The 20,645-nt window shown below is 37.2% G+C and overlaps 1 protein-coding gene and 1 pseudogene across 1 annotated transcript; both read right to left on the reverse strand.

The window, feature by feature from the left end:
- Positions 1–2,521: 2,521 nt before the first annotated feature.
- LOC113192705 (uncharacterized) lies at positions 2,522–3,077 on the reverse strand. Its single transcript, XM_026402892.2, is given in 2 exon segments — positions 2,522–2,554; positions 2,556–3,077. Coding segments are annotated over 2 exon segments (555 nt in total).
- A 10,362-nt stretch (positions 3,078–13,439) lies between these two features.
- Positions 13,440–15,348, reverse strand: LOC113192687 (small ubiquitin-related modifier 1 pseudogene; annotated as a pseudogene).
- Between the last annotated feature and the right edge of the window lie 5,297 nt (positions 15,349–20,645).

Genomic DNA, 20,645 nt, shown 5'->3' on the forward strand with positions numbered 1-20,645 from the left:
TTGTATGCTTTAAAAGCACACAAATTTATGGTATGTGAATTATACCTCAATAAAACTGTAAAAAGTACAATTATTTCCATTTAAAGATCAGGTATTGCCTCTTCCTGGTGGAAGAAGCCCACTGTTATCAACCTTCCTTCTGGAAATGCTACAATATCTGAGACTCATCACTGGTTTCTGCTTTTGACAGATTCCAAACTCGGCTGTAACAATAGTTAGATTAGGTTGGTGAGGGAAGCCGATATTATTGACTTCTTTCATAGCACTATTCTTACTTCCTATGGTCACTTCATACATGGGCCCATGGAACAAACCCTGGCCTAGTGGGATGTGAGAAGAGGCTGACAGACACTACAGAGATGGTCATTTATTTTCTTCTCATTTATTGAGAGTTTGTTCTGCAGTGGATGCCTTCAGTGGACACACTCAGTATCTGAATAAGCAGATATGGCTAGTTAGAGGGGAATGATGTGGCCTGCTAGCATTTAGATCTCAAGACTCTTCCAATGAGTAAAAACAAATAGAATCTTGGTCAGGACATTAAACCATGAGGGAGTTGCCCTGGGCCCCTGTTTCTTGACCACCATTCAGGTAGCTTCTGAATGGGAAAATGAAGTGCACTGGTGCCTGAACAATGCAGGGAGGATGAGCCTGATCTCTTTCACACTGCTTCTGCAGAGCAGACTCCACTGACAATTCTTTCCAAAGAGTCTGGGAAAACACATTAGCAGGGGTGTCTCTCCCTCCTGGACCCTGGACTCTAAACCTTTGTTACTCCAGGATTTGATGGGCAAGTCTTGTCCTTGAAAAATTAATTGAAACAAACTTTTAAAAATTAGAGCACAAGGCTGGCTTAACTATTTTGCAGGCTGAGCCCAGAGATATAACTTTGAATTCTATTTTTTAAAATAGTTTTGTAGTTGTAGATGGACATGATACCTTTATTTTATTTATTTATTTTTATGTGGTGCTGAGGATTGAACCCAGGTCCCACATGTGCTAGACAAGTGCTCTACCACTGAGCTACAACCCCAGCTCCTGAATTTTATTTTTTGATAAATTTTAGTAACATTTGATTGAAAAATTTCATGGCATAACAGGGTGTTCCACTAAGGAAAACACATGTTACCAAAGGTTGAGTATCCCTTAACAGAAAGGCTTGGGGCCAGAAATATTTCAGATTTCAAAGTTTTTTTTTGGATTTTGGAATATTTACATAGGATTTACCTGTTGAGCACCCCTAATCCAAAAGTCTGACATGCAGAATGCACCAAAATATGCATTAGGAGAGGGCCTTTATGCATATTCCTTTGGGGGTCAAATAGGGGTTTTAGCTCTTTGGGGATTGTAGAGAATCAGTTGGGCCTTGTCACCATGAGGACTCCATTATAGAAGAGGTTGTCAGGAGGGAGTACAGTTATAGGTCATAGCATGATGGGACTGCCCAAACAGATATGGTTGTATCCAGAGAAGAATGACACCCCTTCTCAGCTCTTGGAGTTCTTCCTGGGCATGGGTAAGAACTACCTTCAACTCCCGCTTCAGTGTATAATAAGGTCCAGGGTCCTGCTACTGCAAGGGAGCTAGCTCAAAACATATCACATATTTATCATGCCATCTGATGCACTGTGCAATCCTGTGAAGCAAGTAATTATCCCCATTTCACAGATGATAAGACTAACTCTTATAGTAAGAATAACCCTGTTATAAGTGCCAGGCTGATTTTAGTTCTGAGTCCCAGAGGTATTGTTAACTTTATTTGTTTTACATTCTGATAGCAAGAATTTTAAATATCTTTATTGCCCTCATAATATTCTTCAATAATTCAGTCACTTATCACATATTGCTTTCTGATTTGGGTTTTAAAAAATATTATGTGGAAAATATAATCCATATAAGTTAGGGAAAAGTAAATATGAGTGAGCAAAAAGAAAGGAAAGATAAAAGGAAAAGCACCACACACTAGGGAGCAATAAGATGGTAGAGGACCCAGGAGAAGGAGCAACAGTGACTACTGACCTGGTACCACCTAGGGAAGACCCACTTTGGGCACACCAGCAAAGGAATGGCATGAAGGTACCTAATCCTCAGGTGGTAAGACTAACAGGTAATATCTATTCTTGGTCACCTTGGAGGTCACTATTGCCTACTTTTTAGTGTACACACTTGCAGAGTTTTGTCTGAGCACAAATGCATTATGCAAACATATTTACATTTTTATAAAAATGGACTGACACTGTATATGTGGTTTTGCAAACTTTTTATTGTTATTATACAATGGACATGCACATGGGTGAAAATCCTGTACTAAAAGAGCGCTGTAGTTGGGTCAAAAGGCTGCTGGTAACAAGAGTGACACCTAAAGCAAAATATCAGCTTAAGGTTAAAGCACAGGACCTGGCAAGTATCTACCAGGGAAAGCAGGGCCGGCAATATCTCATCAGAGAAGTCTGAATCCATGACCAAAGGCATTAAAGGTAGGGAATGTCGTGTAAGCCCCTTTGGCCCCTACCTCCGCCCCTCACTCCCCTGACACCCCGTTGGCCCCTTGGGTTGAACGCATCCTGAGCATCTCTTTGCATCCAGTGAAAACTACCCATTTTCTGTTGTTTTTTCCTTAGCTCTTCCTGAGCCCTTGACACATCTGCACATTCTCTCATCATCTCCTCACTGCTCAAATGCCTGTCCTGTAAGTCCTCCTGAGAGTCCTTGGGGGAATCGTCGGTGCCCCTGTCCGTTTTTCTTTTGGCTTTCCGGGGCACATAATCTTCAGCGGGGCGCTTTTCGGCGGCCCTAGGCTCGCTGGCTGGCTTTGCCTGGGATTCTGGCTTGCCCTCCCCTGGTGGCTTGCTCTGACCTTCCGACTTGCCCTGCTTTTCTGCCTTGCCCCCATCTTTCGATTGTCCCTTCTCTTCTGGCTCTCCCTCATCTTCTAGCTTTCCCTCCCTTGCTGGCTTCCCCTCCTCGTCTGGCTTTTCTTCTTCATCTGACTTTCTTTCATCTTCAGGCTCTACTTCGTCTTCTGGCTTTTCCTCGTTTTCCAGTTTTCCTTCATTTTCGCTGTAGGGTTTTTCCATGTCGAGATTTCCCCTCCTTCTGTCGTGGGGGGTAGGGATGCAGAGAAGAGGAGACAAAAAGGAGACATGGGAAACTGAAGGTCTAGGGGTTTAACGCAGGCCCACAGAGTATTGCATCTCGCCCTTGAGAGGGTTCCCCTAAGCTGGTCTGGCCCTCTGCAGGTCCCTTACCCCACACTCCTCCCTGACAGAGAGCCAACCATTCCTGTCACCTTCTCCATGCCGCTTCAGCGTGGCGAGGTGCGTGTAATCCATGCGGTGGGGGTGGGCAGTGGGGCACCACAGTCTGCCCGGGGCCCGTGTCCTCTGCACTCTCACCCCTCTGGGTCCCTGTCCATGCTCCCTCCTCCTACCCCTCCCCCCACTGACCTGCAGGGATCCTGGGCGGGTTGCTCCTCTCTTCAGGCCCTGCAGAGCACTGGGAACAACAGAAGCACAGACCTGCAGACAGACAGGATGCGGAGGCGGGAGAGGCGCTCTCAGGACTGACCCGGACTCAAGACTCTTTCCTGAATCCAGGCCCACCTTACTCAACCTTTTCCTCTGCTACCCTCTCCCGCACCCCAGCCGCCATTTCTTTTCAGGCCTTGGGCACCAAACCAGGATGCTTTCCAAACTACGTTTGGGTCTGCATGTCCCCCTTCCCAGAGGCGACCTGTCCAACCCACTCCCCTTTCGCTCAAGTCATTCAATTTGTGTTAGCAGGCGCAGAGCGTGAGAGGGGGTTATCCTCAGAATGCGTCTACGTTTCACTGCCGCACTGCGGGGACGCCCCCCCACCATGGTTTGCTCTAAAATGGATGGAGGGATGGGGGTCCAGAAAGCAGCCAGGCCACTGCAAGGGCCCACCCTCCCCAACTGCTCTGCACCCCTCTTCTCACCGACATCGCTGATCCCTTCCCCAGCCCCCTGCCCGCTGCTGCGGGATCCTGCCACCCACCTCCACCCCTGCCCCGGGTCCGCTGGCAGTGCCCGCCTGTTTACTGACCTGCGAGGACCCGGGACAGGCCTGCGCCTCCTCGGGCTCGCAGAAGCCCGCTCGCTGCTCGCCCGCCGCCCAGCGCAGCTCAGGGAGCTGGTTCCGCGCGGGCGCCGGGACCGGACCGCAGGGCGGGCGGGCGGGCAGGCGGGCGCGGGGGCTGGTGCCCACGTCGGCGCCCCGCCGGTCACGTGAACGTCGCGTCACCCGAGCTCGCCCCCCCCCTCCTGCCTGACCCACCTCACCACCCCCCATCCCCAAGGGGCTGAGAAGATGCGGACAGTGGGGAATGTAGGTGGCAAATGGGGTGGGGGGAGGGAAGACTTCTTAACTCCAGGTGCTTTACCTGGTGCATCTCACCACATCGTCGTACAGCATACCTCTCAGATGCCCATTAAAGTAGTGACAGCTAATCAGAGAGCATATCCGATTTTGTTGAGAGCGCTCAGCTCCTGAACCCCAACAACTGTTTTTCAAAACCAGCTCTGCCTGATTCTAGAGCCCGGTGGTTTCTCCGGGAAGCTGAGCTGCCACCCTGACCGGCAGCATTCCCTAGGGTTCTGTCCTGGGCCTCCTTTCTCCTCAAGTTCTCTCTAGCTGTGTGTTCTCATTCGTTTGCCTCTAAAAACTGAACTCCCAAATTTGCATCTCCATATTTTCTCCCCAAACCTCAGATTTATTTTTCCTTTCTCACCAAAAATAATAGTGTTTACTGATGCCCTTACAACATACCATATGAAATACGTTTAAGTATTCACTAATATCATAGTTGAGAAGTAGTATCTCAATGGCTTTTCCTTTTGCCTTTCTCTATGTTCAAGGGCAATTTAAATATCTTTCTGTGTGCATTGTCTATTCATGGCTTTTCCATATTTTTCTAGTGGGAATTTATACATTAACTTTATTAAACCTGTTGTATATGTTGCAAATATTACCTTCTAGTTTGTCACCTGTGTTTTGGCTTTGCTTATGGCATTTTCTGCCGTGCATTGAAAAATGTAGTCAAACATATCAAGCGTTTCTCACCTCTACGCTTTCATTCATAATTAAGAAATCTTTTCCTACTTATGGTCAGAGAAGTATTAACCTGTGTTTTCTTCTCATATGCATATTGTTTTGTTTATGTTTAGAGTTTATACTTGTGTATGGTATGAGGTATGGATCTCCACTCCACAAGGCCAATGTTCTTTTTCTAATTAGTTTCTCAGTTGTTTAAAAGTCCATCTTTGCCCCTGTGATTTGAGATGCTACCTTTATTACATGCTAAATTTTCATATGTATTTGGGAAGCTTTCTGGGCTTTTTATTCTATTGCATTGGTGTGTTTGATATTCATACTACCAGTTTGAATTATAGATGATTATATTAAGTTCACATATCTGGAAGAGTTACTACCCCCAATAATTTTTCTTTTTCAGATTTTCCCTACATGTTCTTGCATATTTACTTTTCCGTCTGAACTTTAGAGTCAACTTGATTCAGATACATTTTAAATAACTATTAGACATATCCACTCAGATATCCCTGGAATACCTCAAATTCAATGTCCCCAAGTGATTTCATCATCTTTCATTTCCTTCCTTCCCACACAATCTCCCTCTCTTCTTTCCTTTATCTTAGTTGATGGTCGCAGAAACCACACAGTTGCCCATGCAAAAGTCTGGGAATCATCCCTGATTCCCTTTTTCTCCCTGTGACCAAGTACAGTCACATGTTACTTGATAATGGGCATACATTCTGAGAGTTGTATCAATTGGCAATTTTGGCATTGTGCAAACATCATATAAGGTATTTATATAAAATAGGATAACTACAGTGTCATTAGGTGACATAATCTTATGGAATCACTATTATATATGAAGTCCATCATCTATCAAAATATCATTATGTGGCACATAATTATACTCTTACCAATCCTTTTAGTTCTCCCCCATTTCTACTCTTACTGTGCATGTTCAGATAACCAACTCCTCTTTCTTGGCCCATAGTGTCAGGTCCCTTTCTGGTTTTAGTATCTCAAGTCTTACTATCCTCTAATATATTCATTTTTCTAAAATATTTTATATCATATTGTCTCCATACCTTTTCCTGTTCCATCTTTATTACAGCTCTTGTAGCAACTATTGGTAATACATTATCTCTCATTCAGAAGCTATTCTATACGTCAGGTTAAAAAGGGTCCCTGTCCTTAGTTTGATTATATTCAAATCAATTTTTAGTCATTATTGAAGATCTAAAGTAAATTTTGAATTTTGTTGAGATAATTGATAAGAAATGTGTCTTTTGGATGTTTAGACAATTAGGAGGCCAGATTTCCAGATGGGATGACTCAGTCTTACAAAGCTGTGAATTCTGTCTACCCATCTTAACACATGAGAGCTTCTAATAATAAATAATTAAAACAGAGTGGTACTGGTTTATCTTCTAGTAGAAGATAAGAATGCTCTTCTACACTCCTAGGTTTTAATGCACTTTTAATATGTGGATAAGGTAGCATTTCAATATAGTGCCAAAAAACTGGCCTATTCAGTACATTGACATTTTGCTCTAACTTCATAGCCCAGGACCCTAAACCTAAGGAGATATTTCATCTTTGTTATCATCATCATCAAGAGGTTTTGTTGTTATTTTATGTGCATCACATCATATGGTTACCATATTACATACACTTTGACAGCCAGTCTCATTATTTACTGTGGAGGTCAAGAACTAAAATACCAGCTTTGCAACTTATTGGTTGTGTGAACTTGGAAAAGTTCCTAAAACTCCATGAGCCTTAGTTTTCTTATCTGGAAAGTTGGAATAACATTATCAGCATCAGAGGATTATTGTGAATTCTAAACAAAAATGCTTATAAAAGTGTTCAACATATACTAATTAGGTCTTTAAAAAATGTTGTTTCAAACCTCATCTTGAACTCCCACTAAAGATATAATTTTGTAGTAAGAGGAACTAATATATATAATATGAGCTTCAGTGACATCAGATCAACAGATGATTGGATAGGAGAAAAACACACTGCACTATCAATGACTCTTCTGCCCCATTATGTTACCTTCTAGATGAACATCTGGGAAGCACAGGTATATGAGAAACATAAATACAAGTTACTGTGGATGCTGCTTCTGTTTGGACCAAATACTGGAATCAGGAGATCCCTTTGAGTTTCCAGGGGGAAAAAAAATCACTACTTTGTGTCCTTGAGTAAGTCACTTCCATTGTGTTGCCTCCACATCTGAAACACATGGAAATAATAATACATCTTGGGCCCTCAATAAAATGCAGTCATAAGTATTTCTTATACATCCACAAGAGTATGTGAGGATGGGGGAGACACAAAGACCAATCACAAAGAAACAGTACTTTTCCTCTGGAGACCTCTGGGACATTCACCATTACTGAGTACTTGCTAAGTGTCTTGAATGGAGATAGCTGCTTTATATAGGTCAGTGGGGTAATAAGGTACCCTCTCACCAATCTGTGAAATAAGGATTCATTGCCTCATTGAATCAATTAGGAACCTGGGGCTCAGTGTTTATTCACAGTTAAGAATTTTTTAAATTATTATTTTATTGGCAGTTCTGGGGATGGAACCCCTGGCCTTGAGCACACTAAGCTATCTCCCTATCCTGTTTAAGAGTTTAAGTTTACACAAGCTGGATAGTGCCAGGTCATAGAATGAGGCTGTCTCTATGTTCCTCTGTTATCTCCCATTTTCTCAATTTCTTTCTCTGTTGGGTGATGAGTTAATATTTATTTCTTCAGGAGCCTAAGGATGCCTAGCACTTCCTTGCATCCCTAAATGGAAAGGGCTACGTCTCAGAGCAGGGCACTACCTTGTTGGAAGATATGCTCTCTCAGTAGGCAGAAAACTTCTTTACATGAGGCTATCTGTGGAAAGGGCTAAAGGGAAGGATGGAATCTTGGGTCAACAGGGGCTCAAAGAAGACATTGGTGATATTGGTCTGAAATATACAGAGAAAGCTTTCAAAAGGAAATGGGGGCTGGGGATGTGGCTCAAGCAGTAGTGTGCTTGCCTGGCATGCGTGGGCGCTGGATTTGATCCTCAGCACCACATAAAAATAAAATAAAGATGTTGTGTCCACTCAAAACTAAAAAATAAATATTAAAAATTTCTCTCTCTATATCTCTTTTTTAAAAAAAAAAAAAAAGGAAATGGACCTTGACCTAAGCCCCAGAAGATGGTCAGGATATAGAAAGAGGGAGGGAGCAACTAGCCTGTTTTGACTACAAATCCCAACCTGACATTAATTAACTTTGCCTATCTTTACAAAAGGATCAGGTAATGTCAACTTGAAATCAAAGTATCATTTGATTTTTCTCTCCCAGTCAACAAGTCCCCTTCTTGCTTCAGGGTATCTCCTTAATCTATAACTACCTTAAAACCTCATAATCTCATATCTGAACTCTATGATAGTTCCTTCTCTAGTTTTCCTGCTTCCTTACCTACCCACTTCCATTCCAATAAATTTTGTATATTACCATCAAGTTAAACTTAACTCTCCCCCAGTTTCAACATGGTATTATCCTTTTCGAAGGCCCTGAATGGCAAGCCCATCACTTACAGAGCAAAATTTATTCTCTTAATCCTAACATCATCAGAATTGTGCCCCAGGACACACATTCATGTACTAGTCATGTACTTCTCTGCTTTCACTACTTGTGACCCAAGCACACTATATTTGTTTCTTATTGTCTTTACATGCCATTTTCTTCCTGCTACCTGCTCTCTTATTCCTCCCAGATCCTGTTCCTTCTCATTATTAGAGGTCTGGTATTCATCCTCTTTCATTCATCCTTTGAAACCCCCCAGCTGGAAGTGATCTTTCCCTTCTCTGTGCCTACTGCACATAGGGTCTACACCCCTCATGTGGCCTTTAACAAAGGCTACCTTGTACCCATCTCTCCTCCTCCTCTTCCTTCTTGTTGTCCCTCCCCACTCTCTTTGTAGAAAGAGCTCACCAGAAAGGTGGTCAGATGTAGCAGATCAAATGTGATCTTATCCTGCATTACAGATCTGTATGCTGGTACATGGTGATTTACTCAGAAATCTGTCTCAGAAGTAGCTATGCACAAAAATTGGAGCAGATGGGGGTTTTTGTTTGTTTGTTTTGCTTTTTTTTTTTTTTTGTACTGGGGATTGAATCCAGGAGCACTTAACAACCAAGCTACATCCCCAGCCCTTTTTATTTTTTTTTATTTTGAGACAGGGTCTCACTATGCTGTGCAGGCTAGCTTCAAATTGTCAGGCTCAAGTGATCATTCTGGCTCAACCTCCCAAGTAATTGGGACTACATACATATGACACCAACCTGGACATGTATCTTGGGTTTACATCATCTAGAATGACTAGTAAACTTTAAGATACGAATATAGATTATTATAGTGATTCCAGACAGTAAGCACACTTACGGCCCTGACCAATGCAAACAAAATATTCCATAATCCTAGGCCTAAAGTTAATCCAGTAAGCAATTGCTCAAGTATAATATCCAGAAATCAGAAATAACCAGAGGTACAAGAAAAGAGACATTATGAGTAATAAGTAGTAGAGACAACAGGCAGCACAAACAGATCCATGAGATTTGAATTACTTGATTATGACTATTAAACCACAAAGCTTAGAGTATTTGGTTATACAAAATCTAATCTTGAAGATTTCAACAGGGAACTCAAAATCAGAAAATTTGAAAAATAAGCAAAGGGAAGTTATTTTAGTAAACAACTTACAAAACTTAGCTGAAATTAGTAACTAAATAGATGGTTTAACAGGAGTTATGCAGCTTGAAATTAAAGAACTAGAAATGGTGTTCAGAAGAAACTTACCCATAAAGCTGCACAGAAAGTAAAGAAGATGAGAACTAATAGAAGGGAAGTTATGAGATGTAGAAGAAAAAAAAAACATAAGATTGAACATGTTCAACTGAACTTTCATAAGAAAAAGATAAATGGAATTGTTCAGAAACAATCTCCAAAAATATTATGGCTGAAAAATTTTCAAAACAAATGAAAGATGCTGATATATAGATTCAAGAGTCCCAACATATCCCAAAGAGAAACTCACACCAAATGCACAGTAAAGCAATCTTCCCTTACCTGTGGTTTTGTTTTCAGTTACCTCCAGTCAATCATAATTCAAAAACATTAAATGGAATATTCCAGAAATAATAAGTATTAGATTGCCTGCTGTTCTGAGTAGCACAATGAAATCTCAGGCTATCCCACTCCATCCCTTTCTCCAGCACATCCATGCTATATATTATATCCATCTGAGTCACTTAGTCTCAGTTATCAAATCTACTGTTATTGTATCACAGTGCTGTGTTCAAGTAATCCTTACTTTACTTAATAGTGAACCCAAGGCACAAAAGTAGTGATGACTGCAATTCAGACATGCCAAAAGAGAAGACATAAAGTATTTCCCTGAAGTGAAAAGGTAGGAGTTCTCAACTTAATAAGTAAAAATATCATGTGCTGGGCTGGGGTTGTGGCTCAGAGGTAGAGCGCTTGCCTAGCACATGAGAGGCCCTGGGTTTGATCCTCAGCACCACCACATAAAAATAAATAAATAAAGGTATTGTGTCCAACTTCAACTAAAAAATAAATATTTAAAAAATATCATATACTGAGGTTGCTAAGATCTATGGTAAGAATTAATCTTCTATCTATGAAATTTTGAAGAAAAAGAAATTCATGCTAGTTTTACTGTTGCACCTCAACAGCAAACATTATGGCCACTATACATGGTAAGGTGCTTAGTTAAATTATAGAAAAAACATTAAATTATGAGGTTTGGTACTACCTACTGTGTTAGATCTGGGTTTTGGAACATGTCCTCTGAAGATGGGGGTGGAGGTACTAATGTAGTGCATTTGTAGAGAATCAAAGACAAATAGAAAATTTTAAAGTAGCCAGAAAAAATAGATTATGCCTTGAAAGAAACAAGTTAGACTGATTGCTGATTTCTCAACAGTAACAACGACAACATGAAGAAAGTCAAATACAGGTTGTGTTTTCCAAAAAAAGTGCCAACCTAGATATTGATAACCATCACTAATACACTTCAGAAATTAAGGTGAAATAAAGACTTTTACAAATAAACAAAAAGTGAGAATGCTTGACACCAGCAGGTATGAAGTAAAGGAAATCCTAGAGAACACTTTTCAGATAAAAGGAAAATGATCTCAGATGGAAGATTGGAGAGGGAAGGGATATGAAGCAATTAAAAAAAATCTACATAAATTTAAATCAATACTTATAAAACAGTAATATTATCATATTGCTAATCCATTTTGACAGAAATATGAGTTAAGAGGGTGAGATTAAAAGTATTTAAAATGTAATATTTGGGGAGTGTGTAAAATTATAATAAATCAAAGAAGTCTCTATTCCTATTTGATAATAGTTTGTTATGAAAATATTCTGAACATAATAAATTATATCTATTCATGTTTTGAGATAATCATATAGTTAGACTTTATTCTCTTAATATAATGAATTATATCAATTGATTTTCAAATGTTATATCTATCTTTCAACTCTTGAATACTTTAACTTGTTTTCAGTATATTATTCTTTTCATAATGGTAGAATTTTTTCTCCTATAGGATTTTTTTTATCAGCTATGTTAACAAGAAAGATTGGCCTGGATTTTTCCTTTCCCATAATGGCCTTGTTAAAGTATAAGTATTAGCATTTGATAGGCCAAGAATACATGCTTTAAAATGATCCTAAAGAGAAAACTATCTGGGAGTGGTGATGGATGCCTGTAATCCTAGCGACTCTGGAGACTGAGGCAGGGGGATTGAAATTTCCAGGCCAGCCTCAGCAACATAGCAAGACACTGTCTCAAAAAGGACTGAACTTGGGCTGGGGTTGTGGCTCAGTGGTAGAGTGCTCACCTAGCATGCACGAGGCACTGGATTTGATCCGTAGGACCACATAAATGTAAAATAAAGATATTTTGTCTACCTAAAAAACTAAAAAATAAATAAAATTTTAAAAAAAGAAAAAAAAAGGACTGAACTTAGATTTGGGGTTGAAGTGCATGTGTGCGCACACCACACACATACTCACACACACACACACACACACTCATGCACACATAATATGCTACTTGAGATTTGACATCATGCAAGTTTCTTTCTTTGTCTAAGCATCATTTTCTTCATATTATTTTAAAAATTATATTAATTATAACTTACCTTTTTCCATAGAGTTTTGAGATGATCAAGTGAATTTCATGGATAGAAAATTGTTGTAATTAATGTGGATGTTATTATTATAATAATTATGCAGCAAAACTGGATATGATTTACATCATGTTATGAAAAAGTGCTTCATATTGGTGTTCCAAAAACACTACTTTGGCAGGACATTTTCCAAACTACTTTCCCCAATAATCTGACCTGACCATTGAACTTAACATATTTCAAGTTATTCTTTAATTCAACAAATCTTGGCTGAATGAATAAATGATGCTACCAAAAAAGGACTTGAGATGTAACTCAGTGGTAAACTACCCCTGGGTTCAGTTTCCAGCACCTATATATGAAAGAAAACTAATATGGATCATATGAGATAAACAGAAGGAACTTGATACAATGATCAATTTATACCTATTACTATCAATAATTACAGTAATGCAAATGGTCTACGTGTAACAAATTAAAAACAAAGATTTTTAGACTGGAAAAAAGCCCAACTATATGCTCCGTACAAAAGACAAACCTGAGGAACTAGTGAGGTAGCTCACTGGCAGAGAATGTACATGCTAAGGCCCTAGGTTCAATTCTCAATACCAAAAAAGAAAATAAAAAAAAGACAAACCTGAAAGATGAAGATTCATGAAGATTGAAAGTAAATATATAGAAAAATCATAACATGGAAAGACTAATCAAAATAAAGTCATTGGAATTAATAATAAAATAAACTTTAAAGCAAACAGAATTAGAAGAGTTAAGGAGTGTCACTTCATTATAATATTTAAATATTTTATGCATCTATTAACTTGATCTCAAAACAAAATTTTTTAAATTTCCAGAATTACAAGGATAAATAAACAATTTTTCTATATTTTTGTTAACACCCTTTTCTCTGTAACTGATAAAAGACAAAAATCAGTAGGGATACAAATTAAATGAACAAAATCATGAGTAAATTTGACCTACAGTGACATTTAAAACACTGCACAATGACAGCACTCTGCATATTTGTTTAAAATGAATACAAATCATTTACTAAAATTGAATAGAATCTAGGTTATACAATAAATCTTAACAAATTTCAAAAAAAAAAAAACTGAAATAAGGGGATTGAGAATTTAGCTCAGTGGCAAAGAACTTGCCTAGCACATGCAAGGTCCTAAGTTTGGTCCTTGGCCCTGAAAAAAAAAAAAAACAATAACCCTGAAATAATATAGAGTAACTTCTTTGTCATAGTGTAATTAAGCAAAAATCAATAGTAAAAATAATTACAAAATTTTTGGAATTTAAATAACAAATTTGTCCAATGAAAAATTTTAAAATGTTTGGAGTGAAGGGTAATTAAAACTACATATCAAACATTATTTGGAAGAAAAAAGCTTGAGGACTATAACTGAATCATACCTAGAGAGATATTTATAACATGAAGTACACATATTAGAATAGAAGAAACACTGAAAATCAATGACCCAGGCAACTAGCTTCAGAATATGGAAACAGAACACAAACTATACCAAATGAGTTAGAGGCAAGGAGACATAAATCTACAAGCAGAATTTAATGAAATAGAAAACAGACATATAATAAAATACATCAACAAAACTAAAGTTGATTATTTAGTAAATGATAATAAAAGTAATAAATACATAGTCTGGCCTGTTATAAAATGAAAATGAACAAAAATTGAAGTATTTCCTCAAAACCTACAGATTTAAAAATATATTTAAAATAATTTTATGTCAATAATTTCAAATTTTAAATAAAATATATGAATTTCTAATGATATGCATCTTATAAATATTGAAACGCAAATAATTAAAAATTCTTATTTATTCTGTAAATATAAAATAAAAAAATCCAAAATTTAAAATCTTTTAAGATGTTTTACACCAAGAAAATTTCAGACCCAGATAACTTCTGTAGTGAATACTTCCACACATACATCTTTTTAAAAGGTTTTTACAAATATTGTTTATTTTAATGAAGCTGGTACAGACAATGTCCATTTAAAACCCATATCCCAGGCCAAAAGTACAAATAAAATAAAAGGAGCAGTGTTCTGTTGTATACAGTTCTGCATGAATAACTTTAATGAAAATTAGAACTTTTCCAGGATCTTCTGACAAGATTTTTTAAAAAAATCTTAAAACGTTTTCTCTTCAGTGAAGCCATCTTTGGAGTTAGTTGTTACTCTCCCCATGTCTGTTTGTCTTGACTCCAAACCTGATAGTCCTCCTCTTTTGGTCCAGACCCTCAGATTTTAAAAGTAGCATCAGGTTAAGGAAAGGTCATTTTCCCACAGTTCAGTTCTCTGAAAAACTTCCATCTCTCACTGAAAGTCACAGTCCAGGAGTGAAGCAGTCACATGCTAGAACTTCAGGGCCAATTGGAAAGTCATTATAGACAGTCACATTGGTCAATCTTATTTACCACCAAAAGTCTGAAAATGTACAGTCCTGAAAAAGGTGGCCTCTCTGTAAACACGTGTAATTTTTTAAAAGGAGAGGGCAATATGAAGGGAGCTGAGGTTTGATCACCAAAAACTCAGCACAATGAAAACAAACAATAATGAATAATGAGCATTAGAATTCAAATTACCAGATGTTTTAAAGAGATGGGTGCCAGTTTTCAATTCCATTTGAACACCATATTACAAAAGAACTATTTTTTAAAATAAAAAAGGATTAAGGGAAAATAAAAAAAAATAAAAGAATATCTAAACCGTTGAATGGTTTGTTCCTGATAAACTTCAATCACATCTTCTTCCTCCATTTCCAGTTCTTTTGGAGTATGATTATCAGCAATTCTCTGACCTTCAAATAGAAACCAGAGTGAATTCATTGGAACTCCCTGTCTTTGACAGTATGATTCTTTGAGTTTCTTGAGATGTGTTGTCATTTTCACTTTGAAGTGAATCTCACTGCTATCCTGTCCAATTACTTTGTATTTAATGCATTCTCCTTCATTCTTATCTCCCAAATACTCAGTTGAAGGTTTTGCCTCCTGATCAGACATGGTGACTGTGGCTTCACCTGGGGGTCTCCGCACAGCAGCGGCCTTGGGTAGGTAGAACCTGGCTCCGGGGTTTACAATCCTTCCACATATACATCTAAGGAAGAAAATAGTATCCATCTTAAAGAGTCTTTCAGAGAATTATAGAAGAGGAAATACTCTGAATGCCATTTAAGAGTACAGTATAACCTTAATATCAAAACCTAACAAGGCTATTGTGGGAAAGGAAAAACCCAGGCCAATCTTTCTTGTTAATATAGCTGAAAAAAAATCCTATATGAGAAAAAATTCTACCATATATGAAAAGAATAACATATTGCAAACAAGTTAAAGTATTCAAGAGTTGAAAGATAGATATAAAATTTGAAAATTGATATAATTCATTATATTAAGAGAATAAAGTCTATATGGTTATCTCAAAACATGAATAGATATAATTTACTAATATTCAGCATGAATTCATAATATAAACCATTATCAAATAGGAATAGAGACTTCCTTGATTTATTAAAATAAATTTGTAAAACACACATAGAAAACATCAAATTCAATGGTGAGAATTGAAATCTTTCTCTTTGAAATTAAGAATAAGACAAGGAAGCCCTAGATCTTTTCAAAATATCACTGCAAGTCATAGAAAGTAAAAGAAAAGAAATCAAAACAGAGGGAAGGAAGTATTGGAAAGGAAGAAACCAAACAGTCCCACACAGACAAGATGATTTTGTAATTTAGGGAATCTAAAAGAATCTATATGTATATTTTACAATGAATGAGTTTAAGTGTTCAGGATACAACAATATACAAAATTTCAATTTCATTTAAAAAAATAGCTTGAGATATAATTCACAACTCACGAAGTCCACCCTTTTAAGGTGTGCAATTCCATGGTTTTTAGTATATCCATAAGATTGTGCAATCAACACCACTATCTAATTTTAGAACATTTTTTTTTCTCTCCAGGAAAAGAAGTTCTGTAGCGCTTAACAGTGAAATCCCATTTTCTCCACATCAGGCTCTAGCAACTACTAATGTACTTTCTATCTCTTGGATTTGCCTTGCTGGACATTTGGTATAAATGGAGCATATAACAATTTTTTAAAAAAAGCAAATATTAGTTTTATCAGCACCAATCTCCAAATGACAGTATTCAAATATTTGCTTATAGAACACAGGTGCTGAAGGGAAAATATAATTCGTGACACAGAAACCATATTCTACAGTTAATTTAGAAAAAATGTAAGCATTATGTATTCATTATTATGGTCACTGGAACAATCTGAATGAGATCCTGGCTCTGCCATGTATGATTTGATCTTGAACAAGGTGCCTAAAGTCTTTCTGCACCTCAGTTCCCTCAATTTATAATGAAAACAATAACATAATCTATCTCATAAGATTATTACAAAAATGACACATTTAGGTCATTAGAGAGTGCCAACAGGAAATATTAGCTATTTTTCAATGCTCCATAACCTATACATTGCATGGCCAATGCCAATATATAATAATTAAGTATAACACAATCCAATCAGGGGATAAAAAAGAATTAGTTTGTTTTCAAATGATTGGAAAAAGTAAAAAGGATACTACAAAACTAATTTCAACAGAATCTATTCTTTCTTCTTTAAGAGTCATTGAATACTTAAATACTATTGCTGTCTTTTAAATTTTAATTGTCATATTATTATTGTACAAATTTGTAGGACAGAAAGAGATGCTTTGAAAATATGTATACACTATTTGATCAGTGTATTTAGCATATTCATCACCTCAAATGGGACAAACAAAGAGAAAGAAATCAAATCTTATCACTCAAGAAAACCACCAAAACACAAAGATGGGGAAGAAAAGAATAAAGGATATACAAAATAATCAGAAAATAATTAACAAAATTACAGGAGTAAATTCTTTTTTAAAATTTGTGCTTATTAGTTATACATGACAGTAGAATGTTTTTTGACATATTATATATATATGGAGTATAACTTCCCATTCTTCTGGTTGTACATGATGTGGAATTACATGGGTCACATATTCATATATGCATATAGGAAAGTAATATCCAATTCATTCTACTATCTTTCCTATTCCCATTCCCCTTCCTTCCCTTAATTCTCCTTTGTCTAATCCAAAGTACTTCTATTCTTTCCTACTCCCCTTATTGTGAGTTAGCATCCATGTATGAGAGAGAACATTCAGCCTTTGTGTTTTGGGGACCGGCTTATTTCACTTAGCATGATAGTCTCCAGTTGATCCCTTTACTGGCAAATGCCATAATTTTGTTCTTTTTAAAATATTTTTAGTTGTAGTTGGACACAATACCTTTATTTCACTTATTTATTTTTATGTGGTGCTGAGGATCCTACCCAGGGTCTTGCATGTGAGAGGCGAGTCCTCTACCATTGAGCCGCAACCCCAGCCCAATTTTATTTTTCTCTATGGCTGAGTAAATTTCATTGTGTATATATACCACACTTTCTTTATCCATTCATCTGTTGAAGGGCACCTAGGCTGGTTCAATAATTTAGCTATTGTGAATTGAGCTGCTATAAACATTGATGTGGCTATGTCACTGTGTTATGCTGATTTTATGTCATGGGATAACTGGGTCAAATGGTGTTTCCATTCCAAGTTTTCTGAGGAAACTCCATACTGCTTTCCATAGTGGTTGCACCAATTTGCAGTCCCACCAGCAATATATGAATGTTGCTTTTCCCACACATCCTTGCCAACATTTATTGTTACTTGTATTCTTGATAATTGCCATTCTGACTGGAGTAAGATGAAATCTCAGTGTAGTTTTAATTTGCATTTCTCTAATTGACTAGAGATGTTGAACATTTTTTCATATATGTGTTGGCCAATCATATTTTTACTTCTGTAAAGTGCCTGTTCAGTTCCTTTCCTCATTTATTGATTGGGTTATTTGTGGGGTTTTTTTTGGTGTTAATGTTTTGAGTTTTTTTTATATATCCTAGAGATTAATGCTCTATCTGAGGAGTGGGCGACAAAAATTTTCTCCCATTCTCTAGGCTCTCTCTTCACAAGAGTAAGTTCTTACACGAAAATAATAGCCTTGAATGTAAAAAGGAATTAAATCCCCTAATTAAAAGATAGATGAGTGGATTTAAAAAAAAAAAGAAGAAGAAAACAAGGACCCAATTATTTGCTGCCTATAAGAAACTCATTTCACTGGTACAGACACAAATAGACTGAAAGCAAATAGATGGAAATAGATATTCTATGCCAACAGAAACCAAATGTGAGCAGGAGTGGCTATACTTACATCAGATGAAATAGACTTTAGGTCAAAAATTGTAAAAGAGACAAAAGAGAAATGAAAAAGAGAGAAATTCATCCAGACAATATAGCCATTGTTAAATATATATGCACCCAATACTGGAGCACCCAAATACACAAAGCAATATTATTAGATCTACAAGGAGAGTTAGATTCTAATACAATAAAATTTAGGGACTTTAACACCCCAGTTTCAACAATGAACAGATCATCCAGGCAGAAAATCAACCAAAAAAATTTAAATTAAATCATATCTAGCAGACATTTACAGAACACTTCATTCCACGCTACAGAATATGTATTCTTTTCATTAGTACAAGGAAAATTCTCCAGGATAGATCAATTGCAGTTCTTTTTTTATTTATAACAATTGCAGTTCTTAATCAGCAAAATAATTGCAAAATCGAATTTTTAAATCCAGTACATGATATTCAAAACTTATATGGTAAAAAACATTACTGAGAAAAATGGAATGCATAACTAAATGGAAGATATACCATAGTCATGGACTGGATAACTCAATATTAAGAAAATGGCATTTTCTATTAACTAACTAATCATATGTTTAATACAATCCTAAATAAAACTCTTCCTTCCTACTCTCCTTTAATCCTTTCTGCCTTTCATGGACCTTAATAAGCTGTTTCTAAAGAATATATAAAATTGCAAAAAGTTAAGAATAGATTAAACATTATTGAGAAAACTAATTTGGAAAGACTTTGTTCATCAAATATGAATATTAATATAAAGTCTAAATATCAATACATATTATTAAGTCCTAGTAATTTAGTATGATGTTAATTCAAGGATAGCCAAAGAGACCAATGAAATCAAATAGATACCAGAAACATATTCATGCATTATGGATCTTTGATTTATAATAAAATTGGGGAAGAGGATAACTATTTAACAAATAATGCTGAGTAAACTATATGCTCATGTGGAAAATATAAATCTTGACTCCTGCCTCACGTCACAGTGTAGTTAATATTATGTGTTAACTTGACTGGGCTACAGGGTGCTCAGACGTTTATGCAAACATTATTTTGAGGTGTTCTGGATAAGATTTAGTATTTGAATAATTAAAATAGATTGCCTTCTTTAATGTGGGTGAGTCTCAGCCAATCAATTAAAGATCTGAACAGAATACAAAACCTGAGTTAGAGAGGTCTTCTCTTGATTAATTGCTTGAGCTGAGAATTTACACCATGGCTTTCCTGTATCTCTAGCTTTCTGAATGTAAATCTTTAGAGAGAGAACACCAGTACAATACACAGAAACCCACTTCTGGTCAATTGTACATGAATCTCTAGAAAAAAAATATAAAAATCTTCATAATTATGAAGTAGGAAGAGACTTTTTAAATTGGACACAAATGTGTTGATTATAACAGAAAAAAATGAGAACTCTGATTTGGCTGAGGTAAGATTTTCCATTAGTCAAATGACACCATTGAGAGAGTAAAAAAATATGCTACAGAGTGGGTGAACTATTTGCAATATATTTCACTGACAAAGAGCTCAGATATAAAATATATACATTAAAAACTGCTATAAGCAATGTAGAAACATATATAAGCCAATAGTGGGACAAAAACCATATGAGAATAATATAATCACTAAGGATATCCAGCCAGACATGGTGGTGCACACCAGAATCCCAGTTACTCTGTAGGCTGAGGCAGGAGGATCACAAGTTCAAGGCCAGCCTGGGCAACCTAGTGAGATCCGGACGCCGTGGCACATGCCTGTAATCCCAGCAGCTCAAGAGGCTGAGATAGGAGGATCACAAATTCAAAGCCAGCCTCAGCAATGGCAAGACCTTAAGCAACTCAATGAGACCCTGTCTCTAAATAAAATACAAAATAGGGCTGGGGATGTGGGTTCAGTGGTTGAGTGCTCCTGGGTTCAATTCCTGGTACTGGGGGATGTAGCTCAGTAGTAGAGCACCCCACTATCCCCCCACCCCCACAAATGAAGGTACTGGGCTGGGTCAGTGGTAGAGCGCTTGCCTAGCACATGTGAAACACGGGGTTTGATCCTCAGCACCACAT

The sequence above is a fragment of the Urocitellus parryii genome, chromosome X (assembly GCF_045843805.1).
Source record: "Urocitellus parryii isolate mUroPar1 chromosome X, mUroPar1.hap1, whole genome shotgun sequence".
Classification (NCBI taxonomy): Eukaryota; Metazoa; Chordata; class Mammalia; order Rodentia; family Sciuridae; genus Urocitellus; species Urocitellus parryii.